Source organism: Tamandua tetradactyla, chromosome 7, assembly GCF_023851605.1.
Source record: "Tamandua tetradactyla isolate mTamTet1 chromosome 7, mTamTet1.pri, whole genome shotgun sequence".
NCBI classification, from domain to species: domain Eukaryota; kingdom Metazoa; phylum Chordata; class Mammalia; order Pilosa; family Myrmecophagidae; genus Tamandua; species Tamandua tetradactyla.
In genome coordinates, this window is record NC_135333.1 from 20938270 (window position 1) to 20961298 (window position 23029).

Genomic DNA, 23029 nt, shown 5'->3' on the forward strand with positions numbered 1-23029 from the left:
TTCCCTTGCACACCACACCGGATCCCTCAGCAACTCCTGATGGCTTTTTCTCTAAGGAGTACCCAGAATCCGACCATCTCCCACCAGGCCCCGGTCCCGCCCCACCTGGTCTCCTGCTCCCACCTTACCCAGGTGCCCTCGCTGTCGCCAGGGCCCCTCCCCTCCGGCGTCCCAGGCCGGGACCTCCCCCACCTCCGCAGCCGGCCGTGCAGCCGTGTTCCGCCCCGCAGACCTCGCTGTGTGCGCACCGCTCCGAGGGGTCCTTCCCAGACATCTCCCTGACCTGCTCCTCCTCCTCCTTCCCGCCTCTGTTCAGATCTCACCTGAAGGAGGGGTTTTCTGATTGATGTATATACGACAGTAAATGCCCCCCTCTCCGCCTCCGACCCGCCCCTGGCCTGCTGGCTTTTCTCCAGTGCGCTTATCAGCTTACTTGTTGGCTTGGGTGTCTCCCCAACCGGGAGGTGGGCGGGCTTCAGTTCGCCATTCCTCGGTCAGTGCCTGGCACACGGTGCAGCCACCGGTACCCTCTGCGCGGGCCTGGGTGTGACGCCCCCGGGCTGTGCTGCTGCCCCAACAGGGACCCCTCCCTAGTGCTCCCGCGGGAAGGCCGCTGCGGCGGAGGGGGACCCCAGCCTCCGGCCCGGACCTTGCCTTTTCCAGGTGCGTCTTCCTACCGGACCAGGGCGCCTTCTTTGTGAACTACGTCATCGCCTCCGCCTTCATCGGCAACGGCATGGAGCTCCTGCGGCTGCCGGGCCTCGTGCTCTACACCTTCCGCATGGCCATGGCCAAGACGGCAGCCGACCGCAGGAACATCCGGCAGGTGCGGGCCACAGGGGGCGGGGCCACCGGCCGGGTGTGTGTGTGTGTGGGGGGGGGGGGTGCGGGGCGGCCTCAGCCCCAGGAGGCCCCTCCGCGCTGCAGGGAAACGGGCCAGGAGGGGCTCTGCCACCCCTGTGGCCGTGTGGTCACACACACACACACACGCACACACACGTACATGCATACGACTAACATCAGCAATGCCTTTCCCAGGGGGCAACAACTTGTACGATCTCCTGGGGTTACCACGATGTAAACTGCATTTGGGGCTTGTGGTATTTGTTCCAAGATACCCTAAATCGGGGCTGAGGGATTCTGTTCTGTGCTCCTTTGCCATTGTGGGTATGTGATAGGAAAGTTGGAAGCGCTGCCTTCTTTTCTTTAAACTTCCGGATCCCTCATAGATGGGCCCTGCTGGTGTCCACTGAGGAGCAAACTAAGCCGTGGGCAGGTGAAACCCTTCTCCTGCAAGGGGCAGAGCCTTCCGTCCATCAGATGCCCACACTCTGGGGAACCCTTCACTGGTCTGCCCTCAGTGGGGCTCACCATCCTGTTGGGTAGACATTATTAGAACTAGGGAAACACTAAGAGAACATGTGGTTCCTGTTCCTTGGGGCCTGGGTATGAGCTGGGTAAAGTTGGAGGTTTGTGGAGGGATGGAAAGGACCCAAAGAGGTGGGTGACTACGAGCCTCCTACTTCCAGAGTCCTTCTCTATCCCACTGTCTCTCCCTTTACCATTGGGGGTGGGGGGAGGGTTGGGGGCGGAACAAGCCGGTGAGCTCCTCCCACCCTCTCCCAGAACCAGGCCTTCCAGTATGAGTTTGGAGCCATGTACGCATGGATGCTGTGTGTCTTCACCGTCATCATGGCCTACAGCATCACCTGCCCCATCATCGTGCCTTTTGGTGAGTGGTCTCTGGGAGCTGGCCCCACGGTAGGCGGATGGCCAGTCCCTTCAGCATTCCAGGACAGCTATCCCAGGACAACATGGAATCCCAGAAACAGCAGACCCCTTGTAGCCATTGAACAATGTGTGATACCACATTTAATTTCATTGTTAAATGAATTCCTTCCACCGGCCGTCCAAACTGTGACCCCTGTTAGTATTTCTCCAGGCATCAGGTTCTTTGCCAGCTGACCCTTTCATTCTGGGCTTTAACCCTTAGATTTTTTTATCGGCCACTAAGACAGCACTGGTGCTGACGTTTGTAGCCATCATGCTTGTGTACTCCTGGGCCAGTCGCCCCTGGCTGTGCATGGGCGATCCCACAGCCCTACAAGGAAGGGCTTGTTTCTGTCCTCCTTTCACGGATGAGGCCTTGAGAGACACACTGTGACAGGGGCAGAGTCAGGATTTGAACTCAGGACTTTAAAGGCCAAGATTTTGACTAGTACTGTAAAATAAAGCACCAGCAGATGAGTAAAAGACTCAGGAAGGAAACGCAACACCGAAGAAACAGCTGGCCGTGGTAGCTAAGGTTTAGGGGGTAAGAGGAAGTTGTCTTTTCCCCTGTATACCCTTTTGTACTATTTTAAAAATCTGTGGTATTATTTTTAAAATACATTTAAAAATAGCCTGATGTAGAAACGGCAGCACCCACCGTCTGTGCTGTCCCTGGGTAAGGTTACTTGGGCGGTGAGGGTAGGAAGTCATCTGGGTAGGGGACAGAGAGTATGGGAGGAGGGGGCATGGGAGGGGTCCGGTGTCTGTGTAAAATAGCCTCTTTCCCCAAAATGGTTCTAGAATCTCTGTGTTTTGTGGATCCAGAAGCACAGATGCCCCTCTCCCAGTGGTCAGAAAGAGAACAAACTAGCAGCCAGGATAAGCATTTTGCCCAGTTAAGGGTTCCTGCAGCAGACTTTTCCCTCCTCCCGACCCCGGCTCTGCACAAAACCAGCCAGGCCCCGGGAGGGAGGGGGCAGGGCGGCCTTCCTGGCCCCGCGGGGTCTCCGCTTGACGGCCCCACCTCCGCAGGCCTCATCTACATCCTGCTTAAGCACCTGGTGGACAGGCACAACCTCTACTTCGTCTACCTCCCGGCCAAGCTGGAAAAGAGGATCCACTCGGCTGCTGTGAACCAGGCCTTGGCTGCCCCCATCCTGTGCCTCTTCTGGCTCTTCTTCTTCTCCTTCCTGCGCCTGGGTGAGGCCCCTGCCGCCCCGGCCACCAGCCAGGCGGGCCCTCAGACTGAGGCCCATCAGAACGTGGTGCCCCAGGGTGCAGGCTGATCGGGTGGGGCAGCTGACGGCCTGGCTGTCAGGCTAGCTGAAGCTCAGGAGGAATGCTGGCGAACCCATCGGCCCCCGACAAGCAGGGGGAGATGTTCCCTTTATCAGCTCTGGAGGGGCTGAGCCAGAGGAGGTGGGATGCCGATCTCCATTGCTCTTTGTGGAACTGGAGGTGGTGGAGAGGCCCAGATCCTCACACCTCACAGTATGGAAGGGACATGTTAGAGGGGACTCTTTTGGGGAAAAGAAAAAGGCAGAAGAGAAAGGTGACTCTGCCCCAATCAGGCTGGCAAGAGATCTCACCCTACCTAGCCCAGGCCTTCAGACACTAGAGGGAACCAACCTGGCAAGGAAGTTGGCAAATAGTCATTTTGTCCTGGAACCTGCTGGGCCTTCTGAGAGGAGATGCTGCCAGCCGTTCAATGGGTCGCTCTGTGTGCTCCTGGCTGGAAGGCACTCTCCCAGCTGCTGGAGGGAGTGCACTTTGTTTTCTGTATGAGGGAGAAGGCACCCCTGAGAGGGGGGTCCTGCTGCAGTTTTGTGTACCAGGTGTGGCCCCCTTTCCTCCGTGGGGTGAGGGTGGGTGGCACCCCCTCCTGCCAGTGCCCTAAGGCTGGCATCTGCTGTTTCCAGGTCTGAAGGCCCCTTCCACCGTGTTCACCTTCCTGGTCGTGCTGCTCACCATCCTGGTCTGCCTGGCTTACACCGCCTTCGGGTGGTTCAGGCACCTCAGCCCCCTGAACTACAAGGTAAAGAGACCCTCCACCCGGGGCCTGGGAAGAAAAGGAGACAGTGTGTTCACTCTCTCCCTCCCCTTTCACACATCCACAGCCTTCTCAGGTTCTCTTTATCCCTAGGAAAGGCCTGGGTGGCCATTTGTCATGTGTGCTTCCCCCCCCATTCCTGCTCTCTGTCTGCGCCCTGCACCCCCACCCCCTCAGTCCTCTGTCTGCGCTGAGAGGTTGGGGCCAGCTGGTACTGTTATTCTGGGGTGTTAAGGGTCTGCTTGTTTGGAGGCTGTGGTTTGGGAAGATCAGTTTTGTTTAACATTACAATCTTTTGCTGTTTTTTGTAGACAGAAGAATTGGCAAATGACAAAGGAGGTGGGGCAGAGACCCACGTGCCTCCATCGTTCACGGTAAGCTCTGGTTCTTTTCCCCTGTGGCCCTGGTACAGGTCCTAAGCAGATGGGCCCCGGGTAGACACGCTTTGTTCATCTTGTAAAGAGAGAAGGACCTTGATCACATGGCAGGCAAGGTTCTGAAACAGTGTCAATGGAGAAACAATCCCTAGTCCCTCTGGGTATTCTAACTTGTGTCACCAAGAAGATAATCAGCCTTGCCAGGATGCATGCCCATCCCCCGCTGGGTTCAGCTCCCTGCTCACTCTCCTTCTCTGCATATTTAATGTGTGGTGAATTTTGGCTCTAGTGAAGCAATATGGTAAGGCTTGATGGTTTGATGAAGCTTTATCAGGAGCATTTCATTAGCTCCTGCTGTGAGGGTGACAAAGAGACTCCCCTCATAATTCAAGGAATGGACGGAGCACCCACTTAAGAGGAAGGCATGTGTTAGGAAGACCTCAGGAACACTTTCCTGCCTGGTTCTCCCTGCTTCCCACACCAGGGTCCTGCTCCTAGGGTGAGGCGGGGAAAGAAAACGGGGCTACAGGATGGCAGAGCTGGGAGCACAGACCTTTCTTGACAGATGCCGGGAGCAGCTAAGCGCATAAGCAGGTGCTGCCTCCCAGGTACTGCCCGCTTTTCATCCAGCCCCAAAGGAAAAGGTCCTTGGAAAGTTTCCTTCCTCAGAGGCACACCTGTGGCCAGGCCAGCCACATGAGGGATGGGCCAGGACAGGTGGATGGTACAAATCCCTCCATCTCAGCCTGGGTCTGGGGGTGGGGTGGGGGTGGGGTGGAGCAGTGCCCTGGGCCTGGGGTCCCATTTGGAGCCTGAGATGGGGTGGAGGGAGGCATGTAACTTACATAGATCTCTTCAGCATCCCATGAGTTCCACTGACAGCATTGTAAGCCTACCCGGCACAGGTAGAGACTTATTCACAATATAAAGTAAGAAATTTCTCTTGGAATTCAGTGCTAGAAAAAGTTTCGTTTCCTCTGAGAAATGTGTGCTTCCTTTTCTTTGATAAAGAGAATTCTAATGATTGTGTTTTTCATCTTGCTCTGGCTGCTAGGGAACTGGGCATTAGGCATATTTTGGGTCCTGACTCCCTAAGTCTGTATTATTTCAGTTTGTGCATCTTTGCTGAACAGAAGGGAGGGGGGTTTGATTATCACACGTGGCCATGGGGGAGGAATGGGTAGGGAATGTCACGTGCCCCACTTGCTAACTCCCCCTGTTTGCTGTAGCCTTATGTACCCCGGATCCTGAGCGGCTTGGCCTCGGAGAAGACAGCCCTGTCCCCACATCAGCAACAGACCTATGGTGCTGTCCACAACATCAGTGGGGCCCTCCCTGGGCAGTGCTGGGCGCGGAGCCCTGCGGACAACATGGCCGCTGCCCACCAGGAAGCCTGAGATGTGTGGCCAGCTGGGCCCAGCTTAGGGGGAGCCTGGTGGCGAGGGGACCAGGAGGAGAAGTCGCTCACCCCCACCAAGTGCAGGCTGCTTTCCATCCATTGACAGCACCGCTGTTGGGAAAGGGTGGAACTAGACAGACCAGGGACTCGGGTCCTCAGCTGAGGCGGGAAGGGGGACTGCTGGCTCAGAGCCGTGTGGGTGGTCCTTTGGCTAGAGCAGTGAAGGGAGCACATTCAGCTCCCTGCCCTTACTAGAGGCTCTTCTCATTTTCCATGCCCTCTTCTGTACCACCTTCCAGACCTGTAGCTGAAATGATGTCTCCCGTGATTTTTAGCCAGTATCATGTGTTGGAATTTTGCCTCCCAGGTCCACTATCCCTAGCAGATAATAGAGAGAAATGCTGTGAGTGGAAGACTTTTTCCCTTCTGAACCCTCAAATACCCCTCTTTAGACATAGATATATGCACACACAGATGGATTTTTATGTGCACACACACACACACACAGATAACCAAAGAGCCTAGAGCAGTCCCAGGTCTGAGATGGGGTCCAGGTGAGCCCATGTCATTCCAGCTTCCTCCCACGTATTAAGTCATCCACCCTGTCCCCACCCCGGCCTGGGTGGCCCTTGACATTGTGAGGAGTCAGCTGTGGGCGGGAGGAAGGAGCTGACCCAGTGCTCAGCTGCAGCAGCCCAGCCAGCTGTGCACACACCTCTGCCTCCCACATCTCATCTCTGATGGTTTTTTGTCGCGTGTTGACAGTGTGGTTGGGTCAGGTCAGGGACAGTGGGGATGTAACTAATAAAGAACCCAGCCCCTTCGGGTGGACCTGTGAGCCCAGCTTCTGCACATCTTCGTGGCTGAGGTCTTGGAGCCCCCCTCCTCCACCAGGCTCCCCCCAAGGTGGGGGTTGGACAGTACTCAGGCCTGCAGGAGCCCTGGGAGGGGCGCGTGGGCGGGATCGTGAGGAGGAGGAAGCTGTGTCTGGGCCCAGTGCACACCACTCTTGAGCCTGTAACTGTGCAGGAAGGACCCACAGCCCTCTGCCTTTTCTCTCTGTTTGGGGTCCTGGGGCTGGGACGCCACTAAGGCCGTTTACGGGGGTAGTTTTCCCTCTACAGCCTCCACGGACATTTCAGACCGGCTTGGACCTGCCGGCTGCAGGCAGCAGGGCAGGGCCTGCCATCTCCCCCGAACCTTCCTTGACAGTCACCGAGACTGCTGCCTTGGCCTGGCTGGCCCTGGGCAGGTGGGCGCTGGGAGGAGGCACGGGCGTGGCCGGTGCAGACCCCTCTCTGGCACAGCCTGCAGAACCTCCCCCTCTCCTGGGGAAGAGGAACCTGGTACAGAGTCAGGGGGCTGCGCTCTCTTGGTTTCAGCTGCTGACGCATATAGAATCATTTATTATCAAAGCTGTGCTTCTTGCCGTGCGTGTGAGGTGGGGGCCTGTGGGATGAAGGATCTCAGCATGGGCAGGGAAGGGTGCAAACTCATTTCCTCTTGGTCGAGCAAAGCCTGGCTGGTTTGCTGGAAAAGGAGGGCGGCAGCTCCGAGGGTGCTGGGTATGGAGGGGTGGGTACGGGAGGAGCTGCGACGCGGCCTGGGGACCGGGTCACCTGTCCGGCTGGGCCAGTCCCCCAGGCTCACTGCTGCTCCAGCAGTGCCACGAACTTGTGTAAGTCCCGGGCCAGCAGCTCCGGCTCCTCAAAGGCAGCGAAGTGCCCCCCCCGGGGCATGTAGGAGTAGGAGATGAGCTTCGGGTACTTCAGCCTTATCCACTTTTCTGGAAAGTGGAGTAACTCATGCGGGAAGGCTGCATAGCCCGTGGGCACGTAGACCTTCATCCTGAGGGCGAGATAAACTGAGGTGAGGCCTCCACCCGCCTCTGTGTTCTCCACACGGGGGGCTCAGAGGTGGGGTTCGCTCATCCACCCCCCGGGCCCTCTCAGAGTCAGGAAGGAGAGATCCGGGGCTCTAACTGCCCGGCCTCCCCTCCCCTGTTCAATTCCACCCACTAAGGCCTTCTCTTTCCTGGGACGGCCACCCAGGCAGGGTGAACGTGGCTGAGGGTGGGGATGGGACAGCCTTAACTCTCCATCTTTGCTCCCCTTTCCCTTAAGGCCATCTGAAGTTATCCATATGAGATTTGGAAAACAGCCCCAGTTGGGTCCAGGGAAATCCTGGCTGTACCCGATCAGCACCTGGGGTGCGGGGTCGGGCGCCAGGCCCAGTGCTCCCTCCGTGAGCCAACTCGAATGGCACAGGGGCTTCCCTAGACAGCCCTGATGTTTTCTGAAGTGTCATCCAGAAGCGCTCTGTGTCCACGGCAGGCAGGGCACTGGGCAAGGCTGCTCTTTTTCCAAGAGTCCTTCCCTGAGTTCAAGACTGAGTCAGCCCCCCACCCCCACCCTGAGAGGACTCCACTGCGGGCTCTAGCCAGACTCACTGCTCGTGCTTCTGGACGTTTAAGCCCTGTCCCAAGTTCTCCTTGTAGAAGCGCTGGGAGGACGTAATGGACCCTGTTGTCCAGTAGAGCATGATGTTGGTCAGCAGATCATCCAGGGAGAACTTCCTGAGGAAGCAGAGTAGAAAACCCACTCTCAGCGCCAGTGGCAGCTCTCCTACAACTAGGGAGCAGTAGTGAATTGTGCACACTGTCCCTTTAACATGGTTAGCCTGGAGGTACCAGCTCTGGGGCTGAACAGGCTGCCGTGTCAATGGGCCTGGAGTTCATACAGTGTTTTTCACACTTCCGCACATTTTCCAGCTATTATGAATCCTATTTGTACAAAGGGGAAACTCTGGGGCACAGACAGGGTAAACCACTGCTAGAGTTCCAGGGCACAGCTGAGTCTGGAACCTGGTCACTGACTCCCAGCAAGCTCACAGTTGAGGAAAGCGTCCTGAGCACTACCATGGGCCAGACGCTGAGGTGGGTGCTGAGGACCCAGGGATGAATCTGACTGGGTTCTGGCTGGGAGGCAGAGCCAGGAGGCACTGACTGTGTGCCCTGTGGCAGAGGCGGGGTAGACAAGGCACAAGGACAAATTCCTCGTGGCACAGGAAGAAGTCAGGGAAGGCTTCTCAGAGGAGGTGACCTTTACATTGGATTTTGAAAGGAGAATAAAATGGGGGAAACGAGTTCCAGACAAAATGAGCATGAACAGAGCTGCAAGGGCAGCTTCAGGGACTGGCGGAGGGGCCATGAGGCCTGGCTAACACCCAGCATTGGGAGGCAGGGGTTGGGGAGTATGCGTCCAGTTGGGTCATAGAGGACCATATTAATTCTGCCTGGAGTTTGTCACCAACAGCAAGTTGTTAGTTTCAGTAAAAAGTAATAGAGCAGAGACCCAAAACTTAATAGTTCCTCACAGGGCATGTGAGGACAGGGCCTAGAATCTCAAGGAAATCTGAGTCCGGTGGGAGGGGCAGATGCCTCACAATTGTAATTTGCTATTTAAGTAGCTGTTTACAGCCCCAGCTGCCCAGGCCTGCAGAGAGAGGGCCATGACTTCCTGGCTGAGGCAGCCCCACTCCAGGGCGCTGCAGCGGCTCCCCATTGCCATCCCTTTCGAAGAAACCCTGAAGAGCCTGCATTCGGGGTGCAGTGTGCAGGCTGGGGGAGGCTCTGAGGAGGCGCAGGGGGCCGCAGACCCTCATGGCTTCCCCTCACCCTGTGAGTCGACATTCCCAACCTGTCTGCAGTATAGGGGAGGCCTCTGGCCGCAGCACTGCCAACAGCTTTGAGGGCCCCGGGGACCCCATCCCCTGGGTTTCTGCTGGCATGCAGGAGGGCCTCTGGTCACAGTGGACACCAACTGCTGTCCCCGGGGTTGCTGCTCCTCTCCTGACAGGGTTTGGGATTCAGGGAAGGTGGGAGGTTCAGCCTTGCCGTGCGGGCTGGGGGAGGGCAGTGTCTAGACCAGGCAGCTCTGGGGAAACTACCCTGAGACTAGGGAAAACCATGGAAGTGGGAAACAGCAGAGACACCCACAATGTCCCAGAGGCCAGGGAGTACTGGAAGGGGCAGAGGCTGTGTCCCCATAGGGGTGTGGCCTCTGGAGTAAGCTTCCTGTGGAAAAGGTGTCCGTAAATTGGCTAGTCTTGTACTGGCCAGAAATAACACGTCTTGTGCTGGTTCTCACCTTCCTCCTGGGTGACAGCAGCCAGCCCCTCCCCGCCACCCCCAGGAGGCTGAGCTCAGGTGGGAGTGAGCAGGTGAGGGCCATGCCCAGGGGGCTTTGGCTGTCATGCAGGTGGACATCCAGAAGGCCCGTGAACTGGGCTGCTGGGACCCCTTCTCCGGGCAGGGTGCCCACTCCCGGGCTGTCCAGTGCAGGCCATCCCCAGACCACCCTGCAGGTGGGCCTGCCCCTGCCAGATGCCAGGTGGGCCCCGTCCTCCTCCCACAGCACTGCTTTCCCCAGCATCCCTGGATGCTGCTCTGTCTACACTCTGAAGAGACCTGCCCTCCAACAGGGTTCTGCCTGCCAGTGCCACCAAGGTGCAGTGGAAGTGGTTGCCTCCAATCCCAACCCTCACCTGTGTTCCAGTCCCCAGGTGGGCATCTCCACCTGCACCCCACCAGCAGCGCCAACTCAACAGGTCATGATAAGAGCTCAGCACCTCTGCTCAGCCTGCTCCTGACAACACGCACACACGTACACAGGCCATGTGCATAAGCGTGCACTCACACACTTACATGTGTACTCACACACGTTCAGTCATGACCACATGCATGTGCACGCACACCAGTGCCCCTCCTCTTCCTCTGTCCCTGAGGAAGGGACATGCCTGATGAAGGCATGCCCAGGCCCTGGAAGCCAAGTTAGGAACTGCAGTTCCCACACCTGGTTGGCCATCAACCCTGGCCGCCCTCCCGCCTCCATCTCCCGGGCCCCACCCCCAAGCCGTCCTGGTCAAGCACCTCCTCACGCTACTGCTGTCTGAATTAAAACACATTTGTTTGTCCTCTCGCCTTGTTCCCCAGCTCTAGGCAATTAATCGGTTTACTAGAGGTCAATCTGCTTGTTTGGGCCAGCTGTTGAGATGCAGTTGACTAATCATGTTTTTATTCTGAGAACCACATCCCAAGGAGCGTACGGTTCATCTCTGCCCCTGCTCCCACGAGTGCAGCTGGAGACACGTGTGGCGTCGGGGAGACTGAGGTACAGGAGGTACACGGGGAAGGTGTTAATATTAATTGTGAAATCATGGAGAATCTTGTGAAAAGAGGCTTCTTGGGAATGAAGAATACATTCACCAGACTTCCTACATTTGGGTCTATGTCTTTCCTATGTCCTCAGTTCCCCCTCTCTGAGCTTCTGAACGTGCAGCCACAGCACGGGGTGGGGGTGGAGTGGGACAGAGAAGAAGACATGAACGTCCTTTAAAACACATATTTGAGGACAAAATGAAACCAGTCATTGAAAGTGAAATAATTACACTGAACCTTTCCATTTTCAGTAAGTTGGCCTGCTCCCATCTCCCCGTGGCCTCTGACCACAACTTGAGGACTATCATGATAACCATTCTCCACCTTACTGCAATGAGACCGATCTTTCTAGAACACAGAACTGATCTTGTCCGGCCCTTGCTCAAAGCCTTGGTGCTCCTGGTAGCCTAGGCAGGAGTTGGAGGGGCAGTCCACTGGGGCGGCAGGGCAGGGCCTGGGGTCTGACCACCGCTCCGGGAACTCGTGTGCAAGTAGCAAGGTCAGGCCTCTTGCCAAGATGGGCCTAACGGAGATCCATCAGCCCCTGGTTCTACTGAACGAGGGTAGGGGAAACCGATTCCAGGACAAGGGCTTGCTGAGGCTCCTGGAGGGCCTACCCCCGGGAATGAGGTCATCATCTGCACCAGCCCCTGGACAAGCCAAGCACACCTTTCATGCTAATCACTCCAGCTTTCGCGTCTGCTGTTCTTGTTGCTGAAATTCCCTTCCCCTACCCTTCTCCACCTGGCAAACTCCTATGCATTCTTCAAGGCCAGGTTCAAATAGATTCTCCCAATCATTTCTCCTCCCTCCCCCGCAGACAAAGCAAATCCTCCTTTCTCTAGACCCCCACAGTCCTTTGCATGTCTCTGTATTCTAGAACTTCATTCATTTAACAAATATGAGCAGCTACTCTACACCAGGCACTGTTCTAGGTAGTGAAGTTACAGCATGGCCTAAGGCAGGGATCCAGACTCATGCACTCCCAATCCCCAGCCCCAGCACTGTGTCTGATGCTGTGGGCCACCGATGAAGAAAGGGATGGGCCTGGGAGAAGGGGGCTCACAGATGACCTTGATGAAGGCTGAGTTAGATCAAGGACCCGGGAGCCACTGCATGTAGAGGCTACAGTCTTCTAGGACTCTGGGAGATGGGCTAGGACAGCCTACCAAGTCTTCCCGCCAGCCACACTCCAGGTGAGGTTGAGCGGTTATGTGGCCACGATGCAGCTCTCCAGGGGCTTCAGGTAGGAGAAGCCAAGCGGCTCCCTCCTCGAGGTAATAAAAGGGCACTCACTGCCTTCTGGACTCCCTGATCCCAGGATGGGTTGTTTAGCAAATGGAGCCTCCTATTCCTGGGCACCTCTGCGAGGCTTAGGGTCAATCACTAGCCCTCTCTGTGCATCAACTTCCTCATCCATAAAATGAAGTGAAGCTGGTCCCAGAGTGAGGATCTGTGGGTCAGTCAAAAACAGACGGAACTCACAGATGCCTCCACCAAGATAAAGCAGCATAGCTGAGGATGGAGAGGAGGGTGGTGGGTGAAGGAGATGGCTGCTGGGGTGGGGGCCAACAGTAGAAACAGCAGGTCTTACCTCTCTAGGCCTCCATCCTCCATGTCCCGGAAATCTGAATTGGTCCAGGTAGAAAATTTCTCCAGAATATAGGCAGCCAGTCCCACGGGGGAGTCATTGAGGGCACAGCCTGGGGTGGGAAGGAATGAGGATAGGGCTCAGGCCTGGGTGCCAGGGAGCCCCTCCTCAGGAGTGAGGTGTGCTGGCTCCACAGGGCCACGCCACGGGTGGGAAGCCTGGGTTGGAGTCACAGCTCTGCCCCAGCTCTTGGGGTGCACCTGCCCCTCCCTTCCTCAACCCTCAGCCTTGGGATCCTCAATCTGATAAACAGGGTAACACCTCTCCCCACTACATCCTGGGATTTCTACACGATACAAGCGGCTTCCTTCAGACCCGAAGGGCCTACAACTCTGGGTTCTGCAAAGCTCAAAGAAGAAATATATATTGATGTGAATACTGTTTTTTCTAAATGTGTTTTTTGGTCTATATTCTGTGGCTAATGGAAAATGAGAGATAATCTAAAAGTCCAAATGAATAGATCAGTTGAAAATCAATATTGATAGACCCATAAACTAAAATACTGTGTAGTTAATATATAGATGAATCTCACAAACATAATACTGAGCAAAAACCAGACTCAAAAGAGTACATACTCTATGACTTCTTTCATATAAAGTATAAAAACAGACAAAACCAGTCATCTCTCAGAGGTCAGGAGAGTGGCTGCCCTGGGAGGGCAGTGGGTGAGAGAGCGCAAGGGGCTTCTGTGACAAGGGGTCATGTTTTGTTTCCCAGTGTGAGGGCCGGTTATGCGGGAATTCCATTTGTGACAATCCATCAGCCAAAGCGCCAGCATCTGAAGGCTGGGGGGAGGGAGGGGAGTTACAGACGATGCCTTTGGCTTTTTTCCATTTTTTAGTTTTTGACAATGTACATGGATTACTTTTATAACCAGAAAACAGCTTTATGAAGTGCTGTTATCATCTTGGGCTGCCTCACGTGTGTGAACACGGGACTGTCATGAAAACTGCAGAAGCCTTTGAAACGGGTTAAAAAAAAAAAAGATGACTGGGTGTCTTGTCAGTGGCCTTTGGGGAGTCATCTAGCAGATCCTCAGCAGTGATGGGGTTGGGTCAGGGCCGGAATCAGCTACATGCAGCTGTCTGGGCTGGCACGGGGATCTGACAGCCATGCACAAACTTACTTCAGGGGAAAATGCAGTATAAGGGGGATGGAATTTTGCGTTCCTTACGGAGGGGTTTGGTCCTGAGAGCAGTGTTCTGCAGGGTGCCTTCCGGAAAGGACCGGATGGAAAGCCAAGGGCCGTGGGCAGGGCCCCGCTTACCCACGGTGTCCGGCTTGGTGGCCTGGATGTGCAGGTAGCCGCTCTCCCTCGCTACGCTGTACAAAAACTTCTCCTTCCAAGGGAACATCAGCTCCACGTCCCTCTCCGTGAAGCCGAACAGGCGCCGGAAGTGCCGTCCCAGCAGAAGGGCCGGGATGTTGGGGGTCGTCCTCATAATGAAAGCCATGTTCACGTGCAGACCTTTCACGTGGCTGCGGGCAGGGAGGGGAGACCAGGTGAGCACAGGGGGGGGAAGAGGTGGGCAGGAGCAAGCCACAGGGCTGAGGGGCGCAGTGCCAGCCCCCTCATCTCCTGCCCCTCGGGGGTGCTTGGGGGCAGAATATGGAGCTTCTGGAAAGTTCCAATCAGTCTCTCTCCAGTGCTTGGCCCATCAGAAAGGCCCAGTCCTGACCTTCCCTTCTTCCCACTGGCCCTGGTGATGGGACACCAGGCACAGCGCCATCAGCCCTGGGTTACACCGGACAGACGCCACTGATAGGGCCCTCCCGCCGCTCCTGCGCAGATGGCCTGGGTGGCTCCAGCAGGAGAGGCCGAGGCCCAGGCCTAACCCAGGGAATGGCACTGCCACCCTGCACAGGAGCCTCAAAGGCCCGCCTTCAGGAGGCATGAGTGTGCAAACACACTCACATCTGTGTGTGAGCCTCACCTGGGGACCAGCTGCGCAATGTTGGTACAGATCAGGGACCCCCAGTCTCCGCCTTGAATGTAGAATTCCTGGAAGCCCAGGCGCAGGAGCAGCTTATAGAAGATCCTGGCGACTGCCACCGAGTTCAGGCCTGGTTGTGAAGGGGAGAGAATCGGGGGCCGCGGGGGGCTCGTGCACTGAGGCCCTCCTCGCTGCCTCCTCCCGGCAGCCTCAGGCCCCTCCACCTCAGCCCCACCTGCCCCCCTCATCCTCCCCGATGTGCCCAGGGGAGGAGCTCTGGGCCAGGGTGGAGGAGGCCTTACCCTTTTTGGAGGCGGCCTCGGAGAAGCCGTAGCCAGGGATGGAAGGGCAGATGACCTCAAAAACATGTTTGTCGCTCAGGCCGTGGCTCTTGGGGTCAGTCAGGAACGGGATGATCTTATAAAACTCGTAGAAGGAGCCAGGCCAGCCGTGCACCATCAGCAAGGGCTTGGGGGTGCGGCCGGGGGGCAGCCATGGTGGCTTCACGTGAATAAAGTGGATGTCCAGCCCTGGGGGGAGGAGGGCAGTCAGGGGGAGCCCAAGGCGGGGGAGGCCAGTGCCCTGGAGCATGGCCCGGGGGACAGACCGTCCCCTCATCCGGGCTCCCCACCCCCGCGGGGCTATTCCCCTGTATCCTGGCATCAACCTCAGCAATTACAGGCAACACCCTTGGGTGAGCACTCCGGCGGGGGTGGCTACAGGGAACCCTACAAGAGGAACTATTATCCCCTGTCACAGCGGGGAAAGGAACCCTGGAGAAGAGGGGGAACTCGCTGAGGATGACAGAAAAACAGGGCTTGGTTTGAACCCCAGGCCTGCACCCCCCATGCAGAGGACACCTAGTTCTGCTCTGTTGGGGGTCATTCTGATTCTGAGACAAACCCTAGTAAACCAACGTCGACGCCCCAAGTTACCCTTGGATGCCCTCTGGTGTATTTCCTACTAGATCTAGGCACAGAGGGAGTGCTTAATAAATCCCCTGACTGGATAGCTGATTGACAGATGGGCTGATTGATACACGCATTGGGGTGGGAGGGAGGCAGATCCAAAGACACAGTGGGTGTAAAATCAGACAGGGGAAAGAACGCTGGACTTGGAATCCTTTGGGTTCTCAACGCACATGTCTTCTGTCATCTCTCTGAGCCTTTACTTCAGTCTCTGTAAAATGGGGATGACAATTCTTGACTCACAAAGTTGTTGAAAAGGTGAAATATGGCACAGATATTAAAGGGCTTGTGAGTTAAACTGACACTTAATGGAGGTTTGGTGACTCTGACTTGGACCCGGGAAACTTCTGGAGGTGGGCTATGAGGGGCAGCCCTCTAGAACCCTCTGTCCTCTGCATCCCTACAGAGTCTTTCTGCATTTCCAGTAGCCTCCTGCATGCTGCAATCTGCCCAGAGGCAGGAAAGAATTCGCTCCAGCTACGTGGACAGGTGGGTGAGCCTGCTGCATGGCAGCGGAAGGCACAGAGACCTGTCAGAACAACTGTCCAACCCTGGCATGAGGTGCTGATGGTCTCTCTATCTGAAGACTTTTGTTTTTAAACATCAGCAATACTTGTTAAATCTTCCAGTTATCCCTTATTACTTCCTTCAGAGACATTTCTAAGAGTAGAAATGCTGGAATAAAGGTTTCAATGTAAAAAAATGAAATTGTCTAGAAGAAAAGAGAGACTGCCTTTATAGAATCTAAAGGTAAAATTCATAAAAATAAATTTGAGCACATAAAGATTTAAATGTCTTTACATAGAAATACTATAACGTTTAAAGAAGAATTAATATCAATTCTTCATAAATGCTTCCAAAAATAGAAGGGAAGGGAACTCTTCTCAACTCATTATATGAAGCCAATATTACCCTGATATGAAACCAGACAAAGACATCACAGGAAAACAAAACTGCAGCCCAGTATTGTGGTAGTTTGGAAATAAATGTACTCCAGAAATCATATTCTTAAGCTAATCCATTTTTGTGGATGTGAACCTATTATCAGTAGGACCCTCTGATGAGGTTAATTCAGTTAAGGCGTGGCCCAGGGTGGGTGTTAGCCCTCTTACTGGAGCACATGGGAGGCATACAGGGAGAGGCTAGCAGATGCTGCCATGTGCCTTGCCATATGATAGAGGAATCCAGGATCACAGGCAGCTAGTCTTCAGGACGAAAGCATCATTTGATGCTTTGACAAACTGTAAGTTTGTAAGCTAATAAAATTCCCATTGTTAAAAGTCAAACCATTTTTTTTGGTATCTGCTTTCAGCTGCAAAGCAAACTAAAACACTCATGAATATAGATGCAAAATCTGCAAACCAAATCCAGCAACAGGTAAAAAAAAATTATTCTCCATGACCAAATGTGATTTATTCCAGGAGTGCAAGGTTGGTTTGACAACCGAGAATCAATTAATGTAATACACTACATCAATAGAATAAAGAACAAAAGCCACGTGATCTTCTTAACAGATGCAGAAAAGCATTTGAAAAAGTTTGACTCTTTTTCATGATAAAAGCCCTCGAAAAACTAAGACTAGAAGGGAACTTTCTTAACCTGATGTGCCAGTTTGAAGCTATTATGTACTCCAGAAAACGCATGTTTTAATACTGATCCTATCCTGTGGGGGCAGTCATTTCTTTTAATCCTGATTTAGTTTTGTAGGGCAGAAACATTTGATTAGATTTTCTCCACGAAGACGTGACACACCCACTTGTGGGAATGACCTTTTGATTAGATGGAGATGTGACTCCACCCATGCTAGTTTACTCCAATAAACTTGATTAGTTTACTGGAATCCTTTAAAAGAGGAAACATTTTGGAGAGAGCCAGAGCCGACAGAAACAGAGAGAGCTGACACGGATGCCAACACTTGGACAACAGAGACTCGGATGCTTGGAGATGCTTGGAGCCCAGCAGAAATTGCCATGAGATTTTAAGCAAGTCAGAACCTGGAGAGAGCCAAGGGAGGCCAAGAGATGAAAGCCAGCCCTGGAGAAGCAAAGTGAGAAACCCCCACAGGAACAGATGCTGAAGGCAATGGAGCCCAGGAGCAAGGGACCAGCAGATGCCAGCCACATGGCTTCCCAGCTGACAGAGGTATTCCATCAGCCTTTCTTGAATTAAGGTATCTTCCTTAGATGCCTTGGTTTGGACATTTACATATGCTTAGAACTGTAAATTTATAACTTATTAAATTCCCTTTTTAAAAGCCATTCCATTTCTGGTACATTGCATTCCAGCTGCTTAACAAACTAAAACCCCTGATAAAGAGTATTTAAGAAAAACCCACAGCTGACATATATCATGGTGAAAGACAGAATTCTTACCATAAAAGGAAGAACAAGGCAAGGATGATACTCTCACCACTTCTACTCAACATTATACTAGAGTTTCTAATAAGGCCAATTAGGGAAGAAAATGAACCAAAGGCATCTAGATTGAAAAGGAAGAAATAAAACAATCTGTAGTCATGGATGATATGATCTTTGCATTGGTTTGTTAAAGCTGCTAGAATGCAGTATATCAGAAATGAGTTGGCAGTTTTTGGGGGGAGGGGGGAACAGGGTGCATGGTCTGGGAATGGAACTGCATGAAAGGTGAGCATTATACCACTGAACTACCTGTGCACCCATGAATTGGCTTTTATAAAGGGAATTTAATAAGTTGCAAGTTTACAGTCCTAAGGCCATAAAAATGTCTAAACTAAGGCACCCAGAGAGAGATACCATGACTCAAGAAGGCTTATGGATCTGGAACACCTCTGTTAGCTGGGTAGGCAGATGGCTGGCATCTGCTGGGCAGCTTCCCTTGGGGTATTTGCTTTCTGCATCTCCATATGTCTGAGTCTCATGCTGGATATGAAGCAGTGTACTCCAAGTGTCTACATCTGAGGTTTCTCCAAAATGTTTCCCCTTTTAAAGTACTCCAGTAAACGAATCAAGACCTACCTGGGATGGGCAGAGTCACATCTCAATTTAACTAAAAGCCACACAATTGCATGTGCTGTATCTCCATGGAAACAATCCAATCAAGTTTTCACCCCACAATATTGAATTAGGATTAAAAGAAACATGGCCTCCCCCCACAAGATTGGATCAGGAAAAAGGGCATGGCATTTCTGGGGTACATAAATGCTTCAAACTGGCACAAACTTGTAAATAGAAAATCCTAAGGAACCCACTAAAAATTAATTAGAACTAATGAGCACAGCAAAGTTGCAGGATATAAGATCAATATAAAATAATCAATTGTATTTCTAAATACTTGCAATGAACAATCTGCAAATGAAGTTAAGAAAATTTCATTTACAATAGCATCAAAAAGAATAAAAATTTAGAACAATCAATTTAACAAATGAAGTTCAAAACATATACTCTGAAAACTACAAAACATTGTTGAAAAAAACTTAAAGATGACTAAAATAAATGGAAAGACATTTGTTATGGTTTGGAACTATGTACCCCAGTGTTCTAGTTTGCTAGCTGCTGGAATGCAATATACCGGAAATGGAATGGCTTTTAAAAAGAGGATTTAATGAATTGCTAGTTTACAGTTCTAAGGCCAAGAAAATGTCCTAATTAAAACAAGTCTATAGAAATGTCCAATCAAAGGCATCCAGGGAAAGATACCTTGGTTCAAGAAGGTTGATGAAGTTCAGGGTTTCTCACTCATCCAAGAAAGCACATGGTGAACACAGTCATGGTTTTTCCCTTGGCTGGAAGGGCACATGGTGAGCACAGTGTCATCTGCTAGCTTTCTCTCCTGGCTTCCAATTTCATGAAGCTCCCCAGGAGACGTTTTCCTTCTTCATTGCCAAAGCTCTGGCTGATGGACTCTCTGCTTTGTGGTGCTGCAGCATTCTCTGCTGTCTCCAAATCTCCTTCATTCTCCAAAATGCTTCCTCTTTTATAGGACTTCAGAAACTTATCAAGACCCACCCAAATGGGTGGAGACATGTCGTCACCTAATCCAGCTTAACAACCACTCTTGACTAAATCACATCATCCAGAGAGATGATCTGATTACACTTTCAAACACACAGTATTGAATAGGGATTATTCTGCCATTACAAAATGGGATTAGGATTAAAACATGGTTTTTCTAGGGTCCATACATCCTTTCAAACCAGCACACCCAGAAAACATATTCTTAAACTTAATTGATTCCTGTGGGTATGAAGTTTTGAAAAGAGGACATTTTGATGAGGTTACTTCAATTCAGGCATGGCCAAGGGTCAGTCTCAATCGAATTGCCGAAGGCTTATAGGGAAGGTCACAGGGAAAGAGAGTGCCTGAGGGAGTTGCCAGAAGCTCAAAGTCAACAGAACTAGAAGAGAAGAGAGATGGCAGGGAAGGCCACCATGTGCACTGTAATGTGACAAAAAGCCAAGGACCAAGGATCACTGGCAGTCAGCCTCAGAATACCACAGTCTTCTGGGAGAAAGCATCACCTTCATGACACTAGATTTTGGACTCCTAGCCTCAACTCCGCAAGTCAATAAATTCCAATTGTTTAAGCCAATCTACTGCATGGCATTTGCTTTAGAAGCCAGGAAATTAAAACAACATCCCACGCTCATGGATTGGAAGATAAGATTGTTAAAATGGCAGTACTCTTGAAATTATCTACAGAGTCAACACATCCCTATCAAAATCCCAGCTGCGTTTCATGCAAAATTTACACGCTGTTACTAAAATTTATGTTGCATGGCAAGGGACCCAGATTAGCTAAAACAATCTTGAAAAACAAGAACAAATTTGGAGGACTCAAACTTCCTGATTTCAACACTTAGTACGAAGCTACAGTAATCAAGATAAGTAGACTGGCACAAGGGCAGACATAGAGATCACTGTAATAAATTGAAAGTCCAGAAATAAGCCCTCACATTATGCTCCATTGATTTTGACAAGGCTGCCAAGACAATTCAGCAGGGAAAAACAGTCTTTTCAACAAATGGTGCTGGAACTGGACAGCCACATGGAAGAGAATGAAGTTGAATTCCTACCTCATACTGTACACAAAAATTAACTCAAAGCAGATCAGAGACCTAAATGTAAGAGTTACAATTACAAACTTTAATAAGAAAACAGGCATAAGTCTTCATGGCATTAGATTAGGCAATGGTTTTCTAGATATGGTACCAAAAGCACAAGCAATCAAAGAAAATATACATAAATTGGACTTCACCAAAATTAAAAAAAACTTTTGTGTTGCAAAGGACACCATCAAGAAAATGAGAAGACAACCCACAGAATGGAGAAAGTTTTTGAAAATCACATACATGATAAGGGTCGTGTATCTAAATATATAAAGAGCTTTTACAGCTCAATAATAAAAAGACAAATAATCCCATTTAAAGGGGGCAAAGGATCCAAACAGACATTCTTTCTAGGAAGATAAACAAATGACTAATAAGCACATGAAAAGATGCTCAACATCATTACTCATCAGGGAATTGCACACCAAAAGCACACAGCCTCTCATACCCACTAGAACAGCTATAAGAGAAACGACAGAAAATTAAAACTTGTTGGCTAGGATGTGGAGAAATTGGAACCCCCATGTACCATTAGTCGAAATGTAAAATGGCGCAGTCACTTTGGAAAAGAATTTGGTGGTTCCTCAAATGGTTAAACATAGAGTTAGTATGTGGCCCAGCAATCCCACTCCTATGTATATACTCAAAAGAAATGAAAGCATACGTCCACACAAAACTTTTACATGAATATTGACAACAGCATTATTCAAAATAGGCAAAAAGTGGAAACAACTCAAATATCCATCAACTGATGGATGAATAAACAAAACATGGCATAGATATAGGGGAATATTATTCAGTCATAAAAAGAAAGGAAGTTCTGAGACAAGTGACAATATGGATGAGCCTTGAAGACATTATGCTAAATGAAAGAAGCCCATCACAAAAGTCCACATATTTATGATTCCATTTATATAAAATGTCTGGAATAGACGCATTTATACATAGAAAGTAAATTAATGGTTGCCTAGGGCTAAGAAGTTTGGGAAGAAATGAGAATGACTGCAAATGGGCTATAGGATTTCTTTCAGGGGTGATGGACATGTTCTCAAATTCATTGTAGTAATGGTTGCATAACGAGAATATGTTGAAAATCAATAAATTGTACACTTTAAATGGATAGAGTCATGTATGTCACCAGAAGGAAAGTTGGAGATTAAAACATGGGAATTTATATCACAGTGAATCTTGTGGTGGACTATGTGATTAACTGTATAAACAAAAAAAATAGTTTAAAACTTCTTTCATGAACGAGAACAAATGTACTACACTATTACAAGGTGCTAATAATAGAAGGACATATGGTGAAAATGTACCTATTGCAAACTATGGACTAGAGTTAACAGTAGTATTTGTTTATTTTTTTTTTTTGCATGGGCAGGCACTGGGAATTGAGCCCAGGTCTCCGGCATGACAGGCGACAACTCTGCCTGCTGAGCCACTGTGGCCCACCCAACAGTAGTATTTTAATATTATTTCATCACCACTAACAAATGTACCATACCAATACTATAGGTCAACAAGGGGTATAGGAGGATTTTGGGGGACAAGGGGTAGAGGAGGAAGATTTGGCTTTTATTTTTTATTCTTATTTATCTTCTGGGGTAATGAAAATGCTCTAAAATTGATCTCAGGGATGCACAACCCTGTGATGACACTGTGAGCCCCTGACTGCATACCTGGATGGTCTCTAGGGTGCATGCACATGTATCAATAAAACTGCAGAAAAACAATAATAACAACAACAAAAAGCTGAGTACTGGGCATTTGGAGCCACTGTCCTAGCCAAGGGCAGATGAAAGATTCAAGTCTCTCCCTAGTTCCTATGAGCCCGAGTCTCTGTAGTGAACAGCTCATTCCAGGCAAGTGGCTCCTTGGCGCTCAGGGCAAACGCCAGCACTGCTGGGTTGTGGCAGGCCACGTGACCTTGCTAATGTTTCTGTTCCCTCGTGCTGGTGATTCATTATGCAAACAACACACGTCCACAGTAGACAACTTGGAAAACACAGATAAACCAACAGAAAAAGAAACCATATGTAGCCCTGCTGTCTGAGGAGAACATTGGGCTGTGTCTAAACTTTTTTTTTTTAATAAGCTTTTAAAGTAGTTTTAGAGTTTCAGGAAAAATGAGAAGATAGTACAGAGAATTTACATACACCCATATCCAGCTTCTCCTATTCTTAACATCTTACATTAGTGTGGTACATTTGTAACTATTATTGAACCCATGTTGATACATTACCATTAACTAAAGTTCATAGTTTATTTAGATTTCCTTAGTTTTCACCTAATGTTCTTTTTCTGCTCTGGGATCTCACATTACATTTAGTTGTCTTGTCTCTTTAGGCAACCCTCAGCTGTAGCTGTTCAGACATTTTAAAAAACTACTTAGAGACCATAACCTTCTTTTAATAAAAATAGAACCCTACCTACTTTCTATTTTGGAATGGCCTCTGGGTATTCTTCTATGTTGCTAAATTTTCCCCTATTCTAAAGTTTATTTTAGCAGGTAATCTTGTGTCCCTTGGAATGCACTACAGGAGGTGAGATTATTTTTTATTAACTTGGACCAAATTAGA

The 23029-nt window shown here is 50.8% G+C and overlaps 2 protein-coding genes across 4 annotated transcripts in view; one reads left to right on the top strand and one right to left on the bottom strand.

The window, feature by feature from the left end:
• TMEM63A (transmembrane protein 63A) overlaps positions 1–6434 on the top strand; it is a 43865-nt gene extending 37431 nt beyond the window's left edge. For all 3 annotated transcript variants that reach the window (XM_077168583.1, XM_077168582.1, XM_077168584.1), the window contains exons 18-23: positions 664–826; positions 1627–1732; positions 2803–2970; positions 3690–3805; positions 4132–4194; positions 5427–6434. In XM_077168583.1, coding sequence (XP_077024698.1) covers positions 664–826; positions 1627–1732; positions 2803–2970; positions 3690–3805; positions 4132–4194; positions 5427–5594 — 784 coding nt within the window. In that variant the 3' untranslated portion in view covers positions 5595–6434. The remainder of the gene's footprint in view (positions 1–663; positions 827–1626; positions 1733–2802; positions 2971–3689; positions 3806–4131; positions 4195–5426) is intronic.
• Positions 6435–6968: 534 nt separating this feature from the next.
• Positions 6969–23029, bottom strand: part of EPHX1 (epoxide hydrolase 1) — a 47691-nt gene continuing 31630 nt past the window's right edge. The window contains exons 4-9 of the mRNA XM_077168585.1: positions 14702–14929; positions 14400–14529; positions 13733–13944; positions 12409–12517; positions 8046–8171; positions 6969–7444 (exon numbers count right to left, since the gene is read on the bottom strand). Coding sequence (XP_077024700.1) covers positions 7243–7444; positions 8046–8171; positions 12409–12517; positions 13733–13944; positions 14400–14529; positions 14702–14929 — 1007 coding nt within the window. The 3' untranslated portion in view covers positions 6969–7242. The remainder of the gene's footprint in view (positions 7445–8045; positions 8172–12408; positions 12518–13732; positions 13945–14399; positions 14530–14701; positions 14930–23029) is intronic.